This window comes from Acomys russatus, chromosome 12, assembly GCF_903995435.1.
Source record: "Acomys russatus chromosome 12, mAcoRus1.1, whole genome shotgun sequence".
In the NCBI taxonomy this organism is placed as follows: Eukaryota; Metazoa; Chordata; class Mammalia; order Rodentia; family Muridae; genus Acomys; species Acomys russatus.
Genome location: NC_067148.1, coordinates 9081560 through 9100167, shown reverse-complemented (window position 1 = coordinate 9100167; position 18608 = coordinate 9081560). Strand labels below are relative to the sequence as shown.

The 18608-nt window shown below is 45.9% G+C and overlaps 1 protein-coding gene across 1 annotated transcript in view; it reads left to right on the top strand.

The window, feature by feature from the left end:
- Ankrd44 (ankyrin repeat domain 44) overlaps positions 1-18608 on the top strand; it is a 260349-nt gene that overhangs the window by 222868 nt on the left and 18873 nt on the right. Inside the window, exons 17-18 of the mRNA XM_051153824.1 lie at positions 7093-7164; positions 15407-15608. Of these exons, the coding sequence (XP_051009781.1) occupies positions 7093-7164; positions 15407-15608 (274 nt within the window). The remainder of the gene's footprint in view (positions 1-7092; positions 7165-15406; positions 15609-18608) is intronic.

Here is an 18608-nt window from a genome sequence, read left to right as displayed (position 1 = left end):
TGTACAGGCCCTGGCACTTGTTCAGTTCCAAGCACCCATGTGTTGGCTCATAAGGGGACCCGATGCCCTCTTCTGACCATCTCAGACACTGCTCACGCATGGCGCATCTCTTTAAAAAGAATACAAGACTGTTGAGGGTGTGTGTTAGGGTTGGCAGAGCCTGATAGGCAGAGCCAAAGTATAGGTTTTCCAAAAGAATGCAGAGCACAGCTCATCTACAAAGAGCGAAGGGGCATCTATTAGCGGCTTTAAAAGCTGTCATTAAGTAGCGCAAGGATGAGCAAGATGCAAAGCTCACCCAAGGACCATCTGAGGAACAGAGGAGCTAATGCCGCAGTGGAAGAAACTACTAGGCTGCACATCAAACTGGTCAATGTCCCAAAGGACAACTAGAGGTAACTTTTGGGTTTTATTTCCTGCCAGTCAGGGATACCTCTACTAGAAACCAACCTACAAGCTAATAGGTAACTTAGAAGAGAAATAGCCTTTAATTAACATTAGACCATCGAATGAGTGTTTGGGTAGGCCTGTTAATGCTATTGAAAAGACCTGCAATTTTCCTAACCGCCTTATGCACAACTTTTGACATCTGGGGCATATTTCAGTGGTAAGTGCATGCCTGGCATATGGGGAACCCTGGGATAGAGCACCAATGTTCTTCTTAACAGTGGGGCATCTATCAGTTGCCTCTTGATTATCTACCAGGCCCCCTGTTGTTTTGAATCCTAAACTCTTGTTATCAGTGTAATTAGCACTGACTTCTGTTTTCACCTTCTGCCCTTACAACACACACACACACACACACACACACACACACACACACACACACACAGAGTTGATATAGACTGTATAGTGCTATACACTGATTCCCCGCCCCACCCCATAAAATATTATGACAGTCTTTTTTTTCAACATTACTAATAATGCTTGGTCAACACATAAAAGGATAAATATATTCAGCTATTAGAGGGCCAACATTTAGCCATGGTTACATAATTCAGTTTATACTGTAACTCCTGAATAGCTTTGAGCATCCGTCTTTCTTAGGATGCAGGTGGGTCAAAGTACCAGAACATTTTCAGAGCAGGGTAGTCTGGACACCGTGCAGTTGCCTCTTGCAGTGGCTTTTGTCTCCACCGTGGGTCTCATTAGCCTTTCTTTACACATACTACAGGCTCTTACGCCTTTTAATTGGCAAGGAAATCAACAGGAACTGAACACACACTGGAGGGAAGAGATAGGCAGAGCCACCGAAATCAGCTCCCAAGAAGAAATGGAAACTTAATCTAGCCAAGCTTCCACTGGCACCTGCTTTAATTTGTGTTATCGCACACATGAAGAGAGTTAATGGCTTCTTATTTATGGAATTCAGGGTAGGAGGAGCGAGGGGACAAAGAAATGAAAGTGCACTGGACTTGTACTTTTAGAGAATTACTGAGTTTCTGTGAGTAATCCTTAACAATTTCAGGCAGCACGGGCTTTTGTAATGACCCTGGGGCCTATGAGAAGTCATGAGGACATGGTCCCTGTTGCTCCGGATGGGGCAGCACAGGGAAGGCCTTTACTTGGGGATGGGATGAGCATCTGCAGTTAGCAGAGAGGCCAAGTGCCCATGGATGTCACCACAGCCTGCCTTGCCATATCACTTCTGCTACTGAAAGGCCTCTGGGATCCCCTGAAAGCTAGCCATGTCTCTGGAAAGTGAAAGGAAATTTTGAAGGAAAGTTGGTAGTGATGCAATGGGGTGGTCTGAGGTCAGCTGACTCCGTCTCTTTCATGAATGGATCTGTTCTCTACACGTATGTATGCACGTACACACACACACACACACACACACACACACACACACACACACACTCACATGCGTGCACGCGCACACATACATGCATGCACACCTAGCTGATGAGCTTAGGCATGTTCCTTGTTTGCCCTGGTAGCATATCATTCCTAAGAATAAGCAAGTATGATGTAAAATAGAATTTCTGACAGAGGTGCCAGCCTCCCAGGAGCCTGTCCTGTTTCCAACCCTTAATAGACTGAACAAGTCCTTACTGCTAAAGGATCAAAAAAATTTTCATCTCCAAACCTCCTCTTGTCTTGGCGCCTGCAGACATGCCTGTGTGATGATTTTCTAGGTCTCTCTACCCGCCTATTCATGGGTAGTAGCTATGACGTCAGGGTTGAACTAGACTAGCTAGACTTTACTGTTTTTATAGTCTGAGCCACACTCACTGTCTGTTTTCTTAAGTAGAACGTTTTAGAAAAACTAGTTGAGCTCAGCCTGAGGCCCTTGGGACCCTTCAATTTTTCACTGCTGTGTTTTCAAGTGGAAATAATTTATACTATTTCTGAAGCTTGGGTTTCCAGATCAAGTGCAATATTTATATGTTCTTCACTGAATCTAATGAGATTGTCACTTCACTGGCCTCCCAGCCAGTCATCTTACCACCGAGTTCACATTTGGCCTTTATTTTGTTATCACAGATGCATTTTGTAAAAGAGCGTTCAAACTCTGCTTGTCCCATTTGCTGCCTTTACATCTAAGACATAAAGCTGCTCTTTGAGTGAGCCTTCTAGTCCTGTGGAAATGCCTCTAGGTCCAGAATAAGCATCCTGGAAACCATGTAAGCCCAAATACAGCAATCTGTCTTCTCAGGATGAACAAAATGCTGAAAGCTTGGCATGGAGTCACTTTGTAGTCCCAGCCCACAGAGCCCAGGAGCAGCCTGGGAACCACAGGAAGCCTGTCTTCAGCAAGAGCAACAACTAAATCTGTGCAGCCTTCCAGCTGCCTCCCATTCCTGTAACCAACCTACAATCAAGATGGCGGGAAAGTCTGTTGGCTTCTCCTGCCTCCCTCCTCTCCACTCGCACTCAGTACCAACTCTTGACATGCCAGTGGGAGCTGGAAGTGGCTGTAATACCAAATCATCTGAGTTCCTGGACCCAAAGAAGAGCCCGGGCAAACTGATGTTGCCTCAAAGAGGCAAAAGAGAATAAGCCAGCTCAAACCATGTTATCCTTTATGTAGACACTTGATAGTGGGTTGGTCAGTTGGGAAAAGAATGAACTCCAGGATTTTAGGGGTGATGAAGGATGAGATGGAGTGGTTCCCATGACGGCTTTATTAAGGCAGTCCTCGGGATGAGTGCAAATTTCACTGTGTCCCTGAAGTCTTCAATGGCGTATTGGATATGTACACATTGGGTTTATGACATTCAATATGGATATAGTCCATTATGAATACATGGACTGTGCAAATTTTGATAAGCATGTTAATTGAAAGTATACTTAAGGTACAGTTACACTGATATCTTTTATATCAGATATATAAAATCACACCTACCAATTTGTAACTGTATGATCTCTACGTTCAATGCTTTTTGCGATACTGCTGCTTTGACACGTGTTCTTACCTACGCGAGATTTCGGAAGAGCCATTCCCTCTTCCCCCTCCTCCCTCCTCCTCCCTCCTCCTCCCTCCTCCCTCCTCCTCCCTCCTCCTCCCTCCTCCTCCCTCCTCCCTCCTCCTCCCTCCTCCTCCCTCCTCCCTCCTCCCTCCTCCCTCCTCCTCCCTCCTCCTCCTCCTCCCTCCTCCTCCCTCCTCCTCCTCCCTCCTTCTCCTCCTCCTCCCTCCTCCTCCCTCCTTCTCCTCCTCCTCCCTCCTCCTCCCTCCTCCTCCTCCCTCCTTCTCCTCCTCCTCCCTCCTCCTCCCTCCTTCTCCTCTCCTCCTCCTCCCTCCTCCTCCCTTCTCTTCCCTCCTCCTCCCTCCTTCTCCTCCTCCTCCCTCCTCCTCCCTCCTTCTCCTCCTCCTCCCTCCTCCTCCCTTCTCTTCCCTCCTCCTCCCTCCTCCTCCTCCTCCTCCCTCCTCCTTCCCCACCTCCCTCCTCCTCCCTCCTCCTTTCCCCACCTCCCTCCTCCTCCCTCCTCCTCCCCCTCCTCCCTCCTTCTCTCATCCTCATCCCCCTCCTCCTCTTATACTGCCCTTCCTCCTCCCATACTCCTCCTTCTCCCCCATACTCCCCCTTCTCCCCTTCCTCTCCTCCTCCTCTCCTCACCTTCCTCCCCCCTCTCCTCCTCTTTTTCCTCCTCCTCTTCCTCCCCTACCCCTCATAGCTCCTGCCATTCAGGCCTTAGATGAGATACTACTCTCTCTGGCTGTAGTTTTGTATCAAGTACTTCTTTGGGCTCCGCTGGGTCTTTGTGCATGCCCCATCTCACCTCTTTCCTTACCGCTTTAATTACCAGTTAACGTCTCTGGGCTTCCCGATAGCCTCCGAATTCTATTATGTCAGCAATCACATCTGCTCACTGCACAAATTGAATTCTGGTGCTTCCTCCAGCAAATATTTGCTGAGTGAGTGAAACAAGGCCTCATGTGCTGGTAGAATGATCAAACTGTGTATGTGGGAAAAAAATCTTATTCCAAAATAAACATCACGGGAACATACCTAATCTGTGTCTATTCGAGGCATATTGTCTTCTTACCCCCGTTCGTCATGTTTGTAAAAGTGAGGGGAAGTGGTTCTGTGTTCCCTTGGTTACAGGTTCATTCTAGGACAGGATTTGGAGCTGGTACACACTGTCAATTCCAGGAAGTCTTGCAGGTGATAATGCTGCAAAACAAAGAACAGATGTTTACTGTCCCCATCGGGCAGCAAAAGCTCCTTTTATTTTAGTCATGTAAGAGAGATGGGTTTTTTAATCAGTGCCTTTGAAGTTAAAATTAAATTTGTTTTCATTATTTTAACATATCCTAAATTTTAAATCTAGATTCTATTCTCATATTAATTAGGAACAAACACGAACTATCTCATACTTCCAATGTAGATATTTACAATGTATTATCTATAAGTTTAAAGTCATGTGTTTTGATCTATTAACTTCTACACTTGTTAATCTACTAAGGTCTCTTAATGATAACATTTTGTCTCATATGCATAGACTCTGAAAAAAGCATTCTATAACCACCCAAAGATCTGTGGGCATCATCCTTTTGATTAATGGAAGCCTAAGAATTTGTTTTGGTCATCTTACTGATTAAAAATCATGTTCTAGTTTGACTCTTCTGTGATAAAACACTGACCGAAGCCAACTTGGAGGAACAAAGGGTTTATTTCAGTTTGCACTTTACAGTCTATCACTGATGAACGTCAAGGCAGGAACTCGAAGGCAGGAACAGAAGCAGAGCCCATGGGAGGAACTCAGGGTCCTGGCTTGCTTCCCTGTCCCGCTCAGCTAGCTTTCTTACAGATCCCAGGCTCACCTGCCTAGGGATGGTGCTGCCCACAGTGGGCTGGGGCCTCTGGCATCAATTAGAAACTCTTCAGAAATAAATGCCCCACAGATGTGTCCACAGGCTAATCTGATGGAGGCTCATTTGAGGCTTCCTCTTCCCATGTACATCTGGGTTTGTGTCAAACTGACAAAACTAACTGGCATGGTGACAGTATATATTCACTGTGAAGGGGGAAAAAAAGGCTAGAAACAGGAAGAGGAAGTTAAATGTCTGAAATTGTATTTGCAGGTTGTTGTGTTGAACATCTTAGACTGCGTTTTATGGCGTTTTCTGAATATATTCTGTTCATTTAGCTTTTGTTTTATTTTATTATTATTATTATTGTTGTTGTTGTTGTTATTGTTATTTTGGTTTTTCAAGACAGGGTGTCTCTGTGTAGCCCTGGTTGTCCTGGACTCACTTTGTAGACCAGGCTGGCCTCAAACTCACAGCGATCTGCCTGCCTCTGCCTCCCGAGTGCTGGGATTAAAGGCCTGCGCCGCCACACCCGGCTTGGCTTTTGTTTTAAAGTGAAAATAGTGTTTGCACTGGTGGCTTTGGAATGTGTGTTTCACTTGACAAGTTTGAGGAATTTCAAGGACAGAAGCCGGTGATACTCTTAGGAAATTTTGCCTTTCAGGGTTTGACTAATTTTGCCTTTATCACTCGCTTTAAGAAAACCTCTGTTGCCAGATGTGGTGGCACACAGAGTCTGTAATTACGGCACCTGAGAGATGGAAGCAGCTAGATTTGTGAGTTCCAGCCAGCCAGAACTATATAATGAGACATTGCCCCAACTCCCCCCAAAAAGAGTTAAAAATGAGGGAACTTCTGTAAAAAAAAATCTGTGCAGGCTTCATTTGCAGAACATAAAAACATGCTACCTAGCTGAAGAATAAAAGCTATAATTTCATTTAATGGACACTACAAGATAATTAGAATGTTTAGGAAAGTGAGTCCAGGATGGGCCTCCAGGAATCACCCTGAACAGATGCATTGTGCTGGCGAGTGGCCGCTTCTCCCCCATAATCCTGGAGAGAGTGGATCTGAAGGCAGCCATTGCAAGTGACTGTCTCAAAGACACACATTCTCCCTGATGTGCCGGGATACTTCTGCGTCTAGAGCCATCCAGATTTTGGACTGGATCTACCTGTCTCCAAAGTAGACACCTGCCATCATCCATCACCTCTTCCTTCTCCCCCTGCGCTGTTCCTGTGGCCCCTGCATGAGAAGCTGAAAGAAAAGCAGACAGCTCCACGGCCACGTTACCCGTCAGAGTGACGGGTTTACCCTGTCTGTCTCTGCCTTTAAAACTTCAACTAGGCCAGGCGTAGTGGCCCACGCCTTTAATCCCAGCACCGGGGAGGCAGAGGCAGGTGGATCGCTGTGAGTTCGAGGCCAGTCTAGTCTACAAAGCAACTCCAGGACAGCTAAGGATACACAGAGAAACCCTGTCTCAAAAACCTTAAAAAAGAAAAACAAAACAAAACAAAACAAAACCCTTCAACTAGCATATTTCGTTGCCTGAATATAAATCCTGTCAGGAGCTTTTGCTCTAGGGCATCTAGAAAATATTTTGGGTTGTCTAACCTCTGCCACATAGGGCAGCCCACGCCCACCCACCAGGACCCTGGAGTGGACACTGCTGACCACTGTGCTCACCCCACATCTAGCCAGGCTCTGGATATTGGCTTGGTGTGGCCTTTGTCCGTATATGAAGAAGAATTTAGTATCCAGAAACTACAATTCCTTAGTGACTCTTGCTTTTGTTTTTTGTTTTGTTTGTTTTTTGTTTTTGTTTTTTGTCTCCACAGCTTTTGGAAAGAACCAACGCTGGTTTTGAAGACTCAGATTGCGGCGCTCCCAAGAGTCCACTCCACTTAGCGGTAAGTGAGCTGCTGTGGGCAGCTTCCCCTGCTTGTCTTGCAAAGAACCAGTTCCGGGAACTTAACCAGATCTTAAGGTGCAGGGCCAGGAAGGCAGAGATCCATTCCAATTTAAAAGGCAGAGGGTCAGTCGAAAGCATGGGCTTCTGAGAGAGACAGCCTCACCTTGGAGGTCTGGCTTCCCCAGCGGGTTTACCTACCGTGTCCTCGGTGTCCTCATCTATACAATGGGAGCAAGACAAGGCCTGCATGAAGTAACAAATGATCATGTTAAGTGTGACCAGTTTTTTTTTTTAATTTTTTTTATTAATTTATTCTTGTTACATCTCAATGTTTATCCCATCCCTTGTATCCTCCCATTCTTCCCTCTCTCCCATTTTCCCATTACTCCCCTCCCCTATGACTGTGCCTGAGGGGGACCCTCCTCCCCCTGTATATGCGCATAGGGTATCAAGTCTCTTCTTGGTAACCTGCTATCCTTCCTCTGAGTGCCACCAGGTCTCCCCCTCCAGGGGACATGGTCAAATGTGAGGCACCAGAGTACGTGAGAAAGTCATATCCCACTCTCCACTCAACTGTGGAGAATGTTCTGACCATTGGCTAGATCTGGCAAAGAGATTTGATTACAGAAAGTAATGTGCAAACTTTAACCCTAGGCGTAGTCAAATGCCACATTTTCAAATGCTACAATTAAACCTTGTATAGATTTTAAACATAACGTTGTGAGAGTGAAAGGAGCAGGTTTAGAGAGGATCGTTCCTCCTGGATTTGCCATCGGGCCTCAGAAGGGTCTCTGGCTCTGGTTCTCACGCGATTCCTCTTCACCTGCCAGCGATCCGAACTCTTCCTGGGGTTCCACCACTCCCACAACCCCGCCTCAGATTAGCGGCTGTTGGAAAGAGCCCTGCTGCCTGGCAGCCACAGCCAGCTGGCCTGCCCCAGTGCCGCCGAAGGCCGCCTCAGTCAAGGTCCAAGGTCCGGTGGCCTCGGTAGAGGTCATGTTTAGACATACCTTTGATTAGTAAATACAGTGGAATAGGCCTGGGCGTGTCCAGGGCCAGCCACACGGTGAGGAGCCCCCACCTCAGACGCTTGTCTCACCACACACTTGCCAGCACACCTGCAGAAGCTCTGACATACCCACCGACACAGGGACTACACACACAAACACACTGCCTCCACTACACACATAAACATACGGCATCTGCAAACATACACCTTGAATGCTGTGAAGTCAGCCAGCCATTCATGCTTGAGGAGGCAGGCTTCAATGGAGGAGGGTGGACAGTGGGTGTCCTGTGGACAAAGCCTCATAGCAGTTGGCTCTTAGACCAGGCTGCTCTTTAGAATCCCTGTGCAGCTGGGCCTGAGCAAGGCTCCCCAGAGCCAGGTATGCACAGATGCAGCTAGCTCTAGCTGCCCTTAGCAAGGCCACATACATGTGGGTATTTTGAGCAAAATCCTCACACCCAGTCAGCATGGGGCTGATTGCATTGTCACTGAGAAGAGTGTTTCTAGGCTTCCAAAATTTCTATTATCCTTATTGGTTTTTCCAAGATATGAATTGTTTTGTACTTACCATGACCATGGCCAGGTGTGCTCCTGAGCTCTCTGGGTCTCCACTCACATGGAAAAGGGTGGTGACACCATGGCAAAGAAGGAGCTTTGGTAGGTGCTGCAGCTGGCAGGGGCCAGAGACGATACAGAGAGGCGGCCCTCGCTGCCACTCTTCTCATCAGCAGCTCAGCTGAACATGGTTTTGTGGTGTTTTTTCCCCCCTCACTGTAAATTAAAGGCATCAAGTTAATTAAGGCTCTAAAGGACCCTTCTGAGTTTGTCAGCTTGTTTGTTAGTTGTGTGATGTTGTCCAGGTGCCTGATGTCTGTGCCTCAGTCTCCCTGCCCATCAGAAGAAAGGAGCTGACGGCAGGGCCTCATCCAGGGCCGTTGGCTTGAGCTAACCCGTAAAGCAATTAGGAGAGCATGTGATGACGTATGTGTGTCAAAAGCCAGCTTCCTCCTTCATCTTCTTAACACATGTCTTCTCCGTGTGACACATGCTGGCTGAGAATACTGCCAATCCAGGGGAATCAATCAATCAATCAATACAATCAGTCAATACAATCAATCCAGGGGAAAGATGTACAGGAAAGGAGCGAGGCCTCTGTCCTTGTAGGGTTTCCCGTGCTGGGGAGACCTTAGGGGAGCAGTAGCACGGCAGATGGTGATTAGTGCTGCAAGAGAGGAAACAGAATCCATGGGATGGAGTATTGAGGCAGCAGACAGTGCCATTCTACAGAGCATAGAATGTCACATGCTCACAGTGGGCCTGAGAGCTAGTCACATTGCTATCTGACAGAGGACAGTTCTGGGCACCAGTGTGAAGTCCTTGGGTAAGAGAATGCTTGGCGTGTCCACCAAACAGCGATGTAGCTACAATGGAGGGAACATGAGTGTTGAGGGGGAGTGGGGGGAGGGGAGCAAGGAGCCGGGGGGCGGGGGGGGGAGCAGCTGCCACAACATCTCACAGGGGCCTCATGGTCCATGGTAAGAACTCTGACTTTTACTCTGAGCAAATAGAAACCACATGTCCAGATTTGAGGAGATAAAGGAGACGCTATAACTTCTCTCTCAAAGATCACAAACTTACAACAAAAGCCAAAGCCGGAAACGAGAGTGACCCTGATCACAGTGAAGGACCTGTTCTAGAATTCTCTCGCGTTTCCCTCTACATCTGCAGTTCTCAGCCTGTGAATCTCGACATTTGGGGCGAGGGGGGTGGCCCATATCAGATATCATCCTGTATGTCAGATATTTACCTTATGACTCATAACAGCAAATATACAGTTATGAAGTAACAGTGAAATAATTTTGTTGGGGGGTGGGTCACCACAACACAAAGAACTGTGTTAAGGGTCCCAGCATTAGGAAGGTTGAGAACCAGTCACTGTTCTACATGCTAACACTGAAAAGTGTTTTCTTCAAGACACCTAGAAGTAGGCTCATCACCCTCTGCAGGGGTTCCTGGATAAAACTTCTGCATGTCGTTCTTAGGCGAAAGCATCCTCACAGGGATATGGAAGCAGATGCCCCTAAACCTCGACCCACAAAGAGACCCGACCCGCTTTGAGCTATTTCCCGCCTGAGTGAGTTGAGCCTCCAGGGTTATCAGCTTGGATAAATTCATATTCGTTTCACCCACTTGTTAATTGAGTGAAGAAATGAGGTTATGTAGATGCGAGGCTCCAGCTGTGGAGGTTTCCACGTGGCCCCGTGGTGTCCCTGAAATGGGCTGGCCACCCAAGTCCATGCTCCTTGTTCACCCATAGTCCCCATCGTAAGAGGCTTAAGTGAATTAGTCACAGTTGATACGTTTCAGTTGCCTAATGAGCTCTTTCTTGAAATAACTTAAGTTAATAATTTAAATATTTTTAGGTTTGATACTCCCAATGACATTTTTTCTTTTTTTAAAAAAAATTAAATTAATTAATTAATTTACTTTGTTTCTCTGTGTAGCCTTGGCTGTCCTGGACTCACTTTGTAGGCCAGGCTGGTCTCAGCCTGCCTCTGCCTCCCTAGTGTTGGGATTACGGGCGTGTGCCACTGTGCCCGGCCCTTCCCAATGACATCTTAGCGCAGTGAAATTTACCCCTAACCAAGAATCTATTTGCAATAGTTGCCTGCTGGTAAGGGGAAAAATCTGTTCTCTTCAATGGCGACCCAGAAGGTATTATCAACCACGCTCTAGCACGGGCCCCATGCCCAGGAGTTGATGGCCAGTACAAAGTGAACAACCAAGGTGGTTTTTGTTTGTTTCGTAGACTTTTTGTTTTGACATTTTTAAAAGTCTTGTTGGATTTTTGTTTGTTTTTATTTTCACTTTTGAGGGAAAACAAGAAAATGAAGTGTGTGGGTAGGGGAGGTGGGAGGAGGGAGTTAGGGGAGTAGAAAAACATGTTCAAAATATATTGTATGAAAAAAACATTAAGGGGGGGGAGGGGAAAGAGCTGCAAGCAAATGCAAGAAACAGGAGAGTGGAATTCTTCCTGTAGGTAAATCTGGCTTTTGAATCATTCTGAGCATTTTTACATGCCTAGTACACATAATCACCCAGGCTGGAATTGAAAAGCTGCAGTAATTAGCAAGGGTCCATCCACTGCATTTTATACCAAGCTGGTTTAACTTGAGAACAGCAAGCAGATTTTTTTAATTGTGAGGATTAAAGAGGGAAGTGCAGGGGGTAAGTGCCTTCATTACAGCTGTTGTTCTAGAAAGGCTTCTGGCTTCCTGCCTGGTGTTTCTCCTTTCTTCTGTGTGTCTTCTCTCATTAAGCCTAACTATGCTGGCTGTTGTTCTTTTTGTATCACCATGCACTGTAAGTTTTCCTAGGCTAAGTGAACAGAAATTAACATGTTGACTATCCTTGTCACAATGGAGAGGGGGCCAGCATTTGCAAATAGTATTTAGAACCTGCTGCCGTCTGCCAGGCGCCTTCTCCTTCAGCGTCTTGCCATGAGCTTACCCAGCACCTACCCTTTGCCAGTACACTGTAGAATGGGAGGCCGTGGGTTGAAATGTCAGTTCTCAAACAAGCACCAGATTCATGTAGAGGCTAAAATCTGCCAGTGTAATTTACACCTCCTGTGGATATTCCTGTTACTACAGCTCTTATCTTAAGATTAGATGCTCCTGAGTTGACTTAAAAATTACCTATGGCAGGCTAGGCAGGTGGCTCAGAGGTTAAAGAGCACTGGCTGCTCTTCCAGAGGTCGTGGGTTCAATTCCCAGCAACCACATGGTGGCTCACAACCATCTGTAATGGAATCTGAATCCCCCTCTTCTGGTGTGCATGATGAGAGAGCACTCATATCATAAAATAAATCTTTTTTTAAAAATCACCTATGGCCTGATTTGGTAATGGCTAAACTTGATAGAGGATATATGAAATTCATTTGATTATTTTCTCCTGTTTGTTGATATTTTAAATTCCCTATAAGAGGCCAAGACGTGCATCTTACTGCAGCATCGCCTTTCCATGTTCTCTCTCCAGAGGGCTCCTGGGTCAGCCACCTTCCACTCAAGGCCGCAGAGCCCTAGCATGGCTAGGTAGCTCTGCCCCTCTGCGTCCTTGTTAGTAAGATGAGGATGACGAAAGTGGCTACACAACAGGCCGGTGTGAGCTCACAGCCTTCCCGTCCTGCGCAGTCACAGCTATGACACTCGGGAACTGTTCTCCCATCCACAGAGAGGCAGCAGTGTGTAGCCAGGGCACAGTGGTCTAGGAATGTGTCCCCAGACTGCACCTTCTTGCTCTATAACAATGTGCAGGATGTTTCACATCTACAGGAGGAACTGAAGAGCATTTGCTATTCAGCCCTATTTTGTTACAGGCAAACACTAAAACATTTAGTCTTCACGTCAATCAAGTGGGGTTATGGAAGGGAAGTGTGCGATTATCACACTGCAGATTCTGAGTTCAGAGCCCAACTCTGGAACTACCTAAGGATGTTTTAACCTGGGAAAAAGATGTTTGCAGTAGGTACGGGGCCGTATCTACAATCCCACACACAAGAGGCTGGGGACAGGAGGACTGAGGGTTTAAAGCCAGCCTAGGCTGCATAGCAAGATCCTGTCTCACCCCCCCCCCAAAAAAAAGGGTATTTATAGACCATAAAGGGGATGTGAACGTGCTTGGCATGGTGCCCAGTACACAGGAAGTCCTCAATGATTGACTGGTATTCAGTAGCAACAAGTGCTTTGAAGACAACGAAGTGAGCGGGCAGAAGAGTGGAGGGACTGTTTCCATATGTGCTGGGAGGCTTCCCTGGTAAGGTGCCATCTGCGTACCAGGACAGTCATGCGGCTGTCTGGATGAAGTACTTTCCAGATGAGGAGCAGAAAGTGCAGGTGCAATGGCCGGAAAAGAAAATCCATGCACTTAACTATAGAGGGCACTGTGGCTACCCCAGAGCCCCGGACATGCAAAAGCTACACGCAGGGGATGGCCAGAGCTGAGGGCCTGATCAATCATGGCAGCTTTTGGACTTTGCTACCATCAAGGCTGGGTTTTGTAGCAGGGTGTAGCATCCGGTTTGGCTGTAGAAAGGTTTCACTTGGTGATGGTGTCCATGACAGATCACCAAGGGACAGGGACAGAGGGGGAGCTTTTGCTGGAATTCTGGGTTGGGGTCTGAGAGTAACGTTTCCGCTTGCAGATGGGGAGGCTGCAGGCAGAGCAGGTTTGGGGAAAGAAATCCAGAATCAGTGTGCAGTGCTGTTAGATATTCAAGTGCATACACCAAGGTGGAGGGTGATGTTGGACCTGCGCGTTTGTAAAGGAAGAAGTTGGGACAGGGTTATAAATAGGGATTCGTTACCATGTAATTTATATGGCATCTTACCTAAAGGATATAAGTTTCGTATGTACAAATTATCGTCATCACTAACAAAGATAATGAAAACAAAAAAATGTTTCTTAATTTCTCAGTACTCTTAATGCTTACAGATTCTTTTCTTTTCTTTCTTCTTTCTTTTTGTTGCTGTTATTGTTTTCAAGACAGGGGTTGCCTCAGCTGTCCTGGACTCACTTTGTAAACCAGGCTGGCCTCAAACTCACAGAGAGTGGGCTGCCTTTGCCTCTCTGGGTGCTGGGATTGAAGATGTGCACCACCATGCCTGGCTTTAATGGATTCTTTTAAATTTAGTTTTTATTATTGTTGTTAACCTGTACTCCGGGAAAAATTATTTAAATTGTTTTTAGGAAGGTAAGGTAAAATAAGATCATAGGCTTAATACCCCTTAGTTCTAGAAATTACCATTATTATTAGTTTTTTTGTATACTTCTGAATTTTTCCTGTGACTATAGAGTTACATATAAATATAAAAATGTGCACATACATTTTCTTTTTATATAAATGAGGCCATGCTAAATATATTGCCTGCAACTTAGTTTCTAAAACCCCCCTTTTTTTAATGCTTTCATATTACCCTCCACAAGTATCATAGCAACCTCCACCAGTGTCCAAGATTGATTTTCTGCCCCCCACAATTTTAATGATATTGGGTGTGCCCAAACTCTTCACTATAAATAGCACTATAAATTTTTTTCACACAAAATTTTGTATGTCTATTGGCATTTTACATTTCTCTTTTTTCTCTGTGAGGTGGCCTTTCAAGTCTTTTACAGACTTTCCTAGTTTTCATTGGTTATTTTTATATTAAGAAAAAAAATCCTTCATGTTAAGTCTTCTGCAAATACATGGTGCCTTGAGGAGCAGTACAGTGGGAAAAATGCAAGAGACAAGAGAGAGAGGTCTTTGGCGGCTGAAGGTGCCTGGGGCAGACTTTTCCTGTTTCTTTCTTGTCTCTCAGACTCACTTCCCTATAGATAGCCTTACCCCTTTCTCTCTTTTATTTCCAAGATCTTTTGCTTATGTATTGTGGGGGTGGGAGTAACATTTTTTCCCTTACAGATTAAATTAAATGTCTCAGACTTCTATCCTTTTAAACACTATACAGCCTAGGACCTCATAATAGATCTGAGCCTGGCCCAGCCCATGTCCTATTTGTCCCTAATTGTTTCCGTGGTTTCATTATGATCAACAGAAGAAATAAAGAGGAGGGAAAAGCCTTCGGTGCACATCAGATCTTGTGCAAATCCAGTGCTTTTTTTATCTCTTTCCATCTCTGCGGCAGCCCCAGGAGGCAGCAGTTATTGTTCTCATCATATAGATGAGGAAACAAAACTCTAAATACAATTAAGAAACTCACCTACAGTTAGTACTCAGTCACGTGATGGGCTGTGAACGCCGGTTTGCCCGCCTGGGTTGAATTACAGAGCCCTTAATGTTTCCAGTAATCCACCCAGCTTTATTAACAGAAAAGATTCATGAAAATGTTTGTGTGTTGCCCATTGGTTTGTTTAGGACTCCCCAGAGAGATGAGTGTGTAATCCACACAGCCATTTGTCTATATTTGGCTGGTAGATCTAATAAACACATAGTGATGGATGTGGTGCCTTCGAGCACATTAATTGACAAGGAAGAAAAAAACAGTGAGATTCACAAGCAACCGGAGGTTCATGAGCCAATGCTTTACAGTAACGTCACTTTTCCAGCGTCAGGTCCCATCCCAAGTGCTGTGCCAGTCGGCTCTTCGGAGGAGCCCGAGGCTCAGCCCCTCAGGTGGATTGTTGCAGGATTTGAGGCAAGTGAGGGTACAATCTCTGGCTTTCTTGGTTGCAGGCCTACAACGGGCACCACCAAGCCCTGGAGGTCCTTCTTCAGTCATTAGTGGACCTGGACATCAGGGACGAGAAGGGCCGGACGGCTCTGTACCTGGCCGCTTTCAAGGGGCACACCGAGTGTGTGGAAGCCCTTGTGAACCAGGGTGCGTCCATCTTTGTAAAAGACAATGTCACCAAAAGAACTCCGCTTCATGCCTCAGGTAGGTCCCGTCAAAGGTCTTGCTTGCTTAGTCCTGAGTTTTGCAACTCATGTATAGGCTTGAATAAAAGGGTAAAATGGGTGAGGTGCTCAGCAGGTAAAGGTGCCTGCCACCAGGCCTGATGACTGGAGTTCAGTCCCTGGGACCCACATGACCTGAGGTGAGGGGGCGGGGGATCTCTTTTGTAATGTGGCCTCTGTCATTCAAATGCATATGGCATATGCCACCCCAGTAAACAAGCAAACATGAATATGGTTTTTGTTTGTTTTTTTTTTTTAAGATTTTAAGATCTATAGCTGGGGTGAGAGAGCATGTGTTTAGTATGCATGAGGCTCTGGGTTCATCTTCTCTCATCCTGATTTTTAACATCTTCGTTTTATTTCTACACCATATACACCTGCACGCTTCCAATATAGCTTTGGTCTAATTTCTCCTTATACATAATTGATACTCTCTGGCCAGCCGCTGGCCTTCCCAAAGAAAAAACTTAGAGCCTTTGGCCAACCGCCCCCACAAAACTTCTGAGTGAAGAGCAAGTTACAGTGCATTCTTTAGAGTCAGCCCAGTCCACTGTTTTGTATAAGAAACAGCAGACAATGAGGTAATGGGTGAATCCTTCTAACAATCTACTCAGCTTTCGCTTTGACCCTGGATGCATCCAATATCAAAACAGAGACCATTAACAAGTACACGTGCACGTCTACAATACACATGAAGGGACGCTTACAGATGTGCACAGATGTGAAGGCAATATGGAAGACTGGCCCAAACTAAAGCATTTGGCTCAGGCGATTCCATAGTGTTAGCCACTGAGAAAGGGTGGACTATGGCATCTCTTAAAGAGAGGAAAAAAGTTGAGTGTGGTTTTATTGAGGAAGTGAAGGAATGAGGCCATGTTTCCACAAGATCCGTATGATGCTCATTACTTGAAAGGCTTCTAGGAATGCTACACAGGCAGGTGTATTTCTGTTGGAGCTGGTGAGAGAACTCAGTGGGTAAAAGTTCTTACCGCTAAGCCTAACGGCCTGAATTTGATCAGTGGGTCCTACGTGGCAGAAGAAGAGAACCAACTCCTGAAAGTTGTCCTTGGGCCTCTACATGCATCCCTTGACAAATGCACAACAAAATAACTACAAATGTGATTAAATTTTTTAAAAAGAGAAGTACATTTCTCTCTACATCCTGTAACCCCCCAAGCCGTGGAACACACACAGTACAGACACAGAGACTCTACCCGCTGCCTAACTACCTCAAAACAATTATTGCTGGGAAAAGGCAGTGATGGCCGCTGTGGCCCAGTATAAATTTTTGTTTCCTACCAGTATTTTTGCTTCGTAGGCATTCCTTGGTATAATTGTTGAAACCAAATTTGCTCACTTTAAAGACTGGCTATTGCCTGTTATTAAGCTGGGCAACTTGCTTTGCTACTATGTAGTTTTTAACAATTGCAAAGAGCTTGGTTTGATTGTGGAAGGCTGCCCTTAAAACAGGTGACTGATGAAGGACCACCCTCACCCATTTGCCACTGTGATGTGGGTGTGGTCCAAGGGTGCCCCCTACTGGTCAAGTGGACCCACGCTGGATTTCCCTCACACAATTCATTGACCGAACAAGACAGGCTGTCGTTTGAGTGTTCTCCACAAAATGTCTGCTTTGCAGAAGCTTCAGCCTGTCATTCAACCATCTGCTTAGCCAGATTTTTTTTTTCCCAGTTCACCTGAGAGGCCGGTTCCTTTGTTTGAGACTGTGAGGAGGGTCAGGCGGAATGAGCACTGGAGGCTTAGCACAGATAGATACAGTGACAGTTGTAGTCTCTGAGCCTGTGAAAAATGCCTGTCACGCTGTCACTCATGGCGCGAGAGGCTGAGCCAGCCTCACAGAGAGCTGCAGCTGGCAAAGCACAGCTAAAGATACTAACGTCTTTTTGCTAGAAGGCAACTTGGGGGGATACCGTGTGTGGGAACCCAGGGAGAGCTGAGGTTGCTACTCGAAGGGGAACTTACATTTTCCCAAGGACTGTGAGCTCAGCTTACACAGCTACGGTAAAAAACAAAAACTCCACTGTAGATGATTTTGCTCTGCGGCACGCTCGGTGAGCATTATGAACTGAAATTGTTTTTTTTTTTTTTTTTTTTTCTTTTGTTTAGCTAAAAGTGTAACATCTTTGCAATGATTCTGAGCACTAAAGCATGTTAAATTGATACAGAAAGAAAAGCCAAGTTCTGTTGATTCTACTCCTTGACCCCATCACTGAGGGGATTTAGCTGTCAGTCCTGTGCCAGTCTTTTTTAAGGCATATATGAAACTTTCTGCAAATTTCAACAGGGTAACAGGATTGTGTATAATTCTTAACACTAACAACAGCAGTGACAATAAAATGTTACCTGGAACTCCAATTCATAATGCATATATTGAATATATATGTACACACACACACACACACACACACACACACACACACATATCTTACAATATGTGGACATTGCTCCTGTTGTTCATTTGAATGGTGTCGATAAATGTGGACTAATTCTAGTGTGTGTTGTCCCAGAAAACATTGTTTCATGACTGTCAATCAAGAAACATGGTCGTAAAACAGCTCTGAGAGGACCCTTTGTCAACCCAACGTAGTTGCATCCATCCCCTTCTCTCTTGCCCCATCCAGAGTGAGGAGGGTCTTGTGTGGTGTGCTTACTGTTTAGAGAGTGAGCCACGCTTGGGCTGTGAAGGGTATTCCTCTTTGTCTTATTTCCCGAGTGAATTCCTTGATAGCTGTAGGGCTTCTTAGAGGTTCTCTTCGATGCCTTAGAAGAGGGTTTTACTGTCCCATGAGAGGTGCTTCCCAGGATCCCTCACATTCACATCAGCACCACTACCTTCCAAAGGAGCGTGTTTAGTTACTCACAAGTGTATGTCCTGGACCCCTCCCCAGCTGTGTGAGGCGCACATGGCACTGGGGTTGCACTATACTTCCTGCCCTTTGCTGGGTAGCTAGGGCAAGTA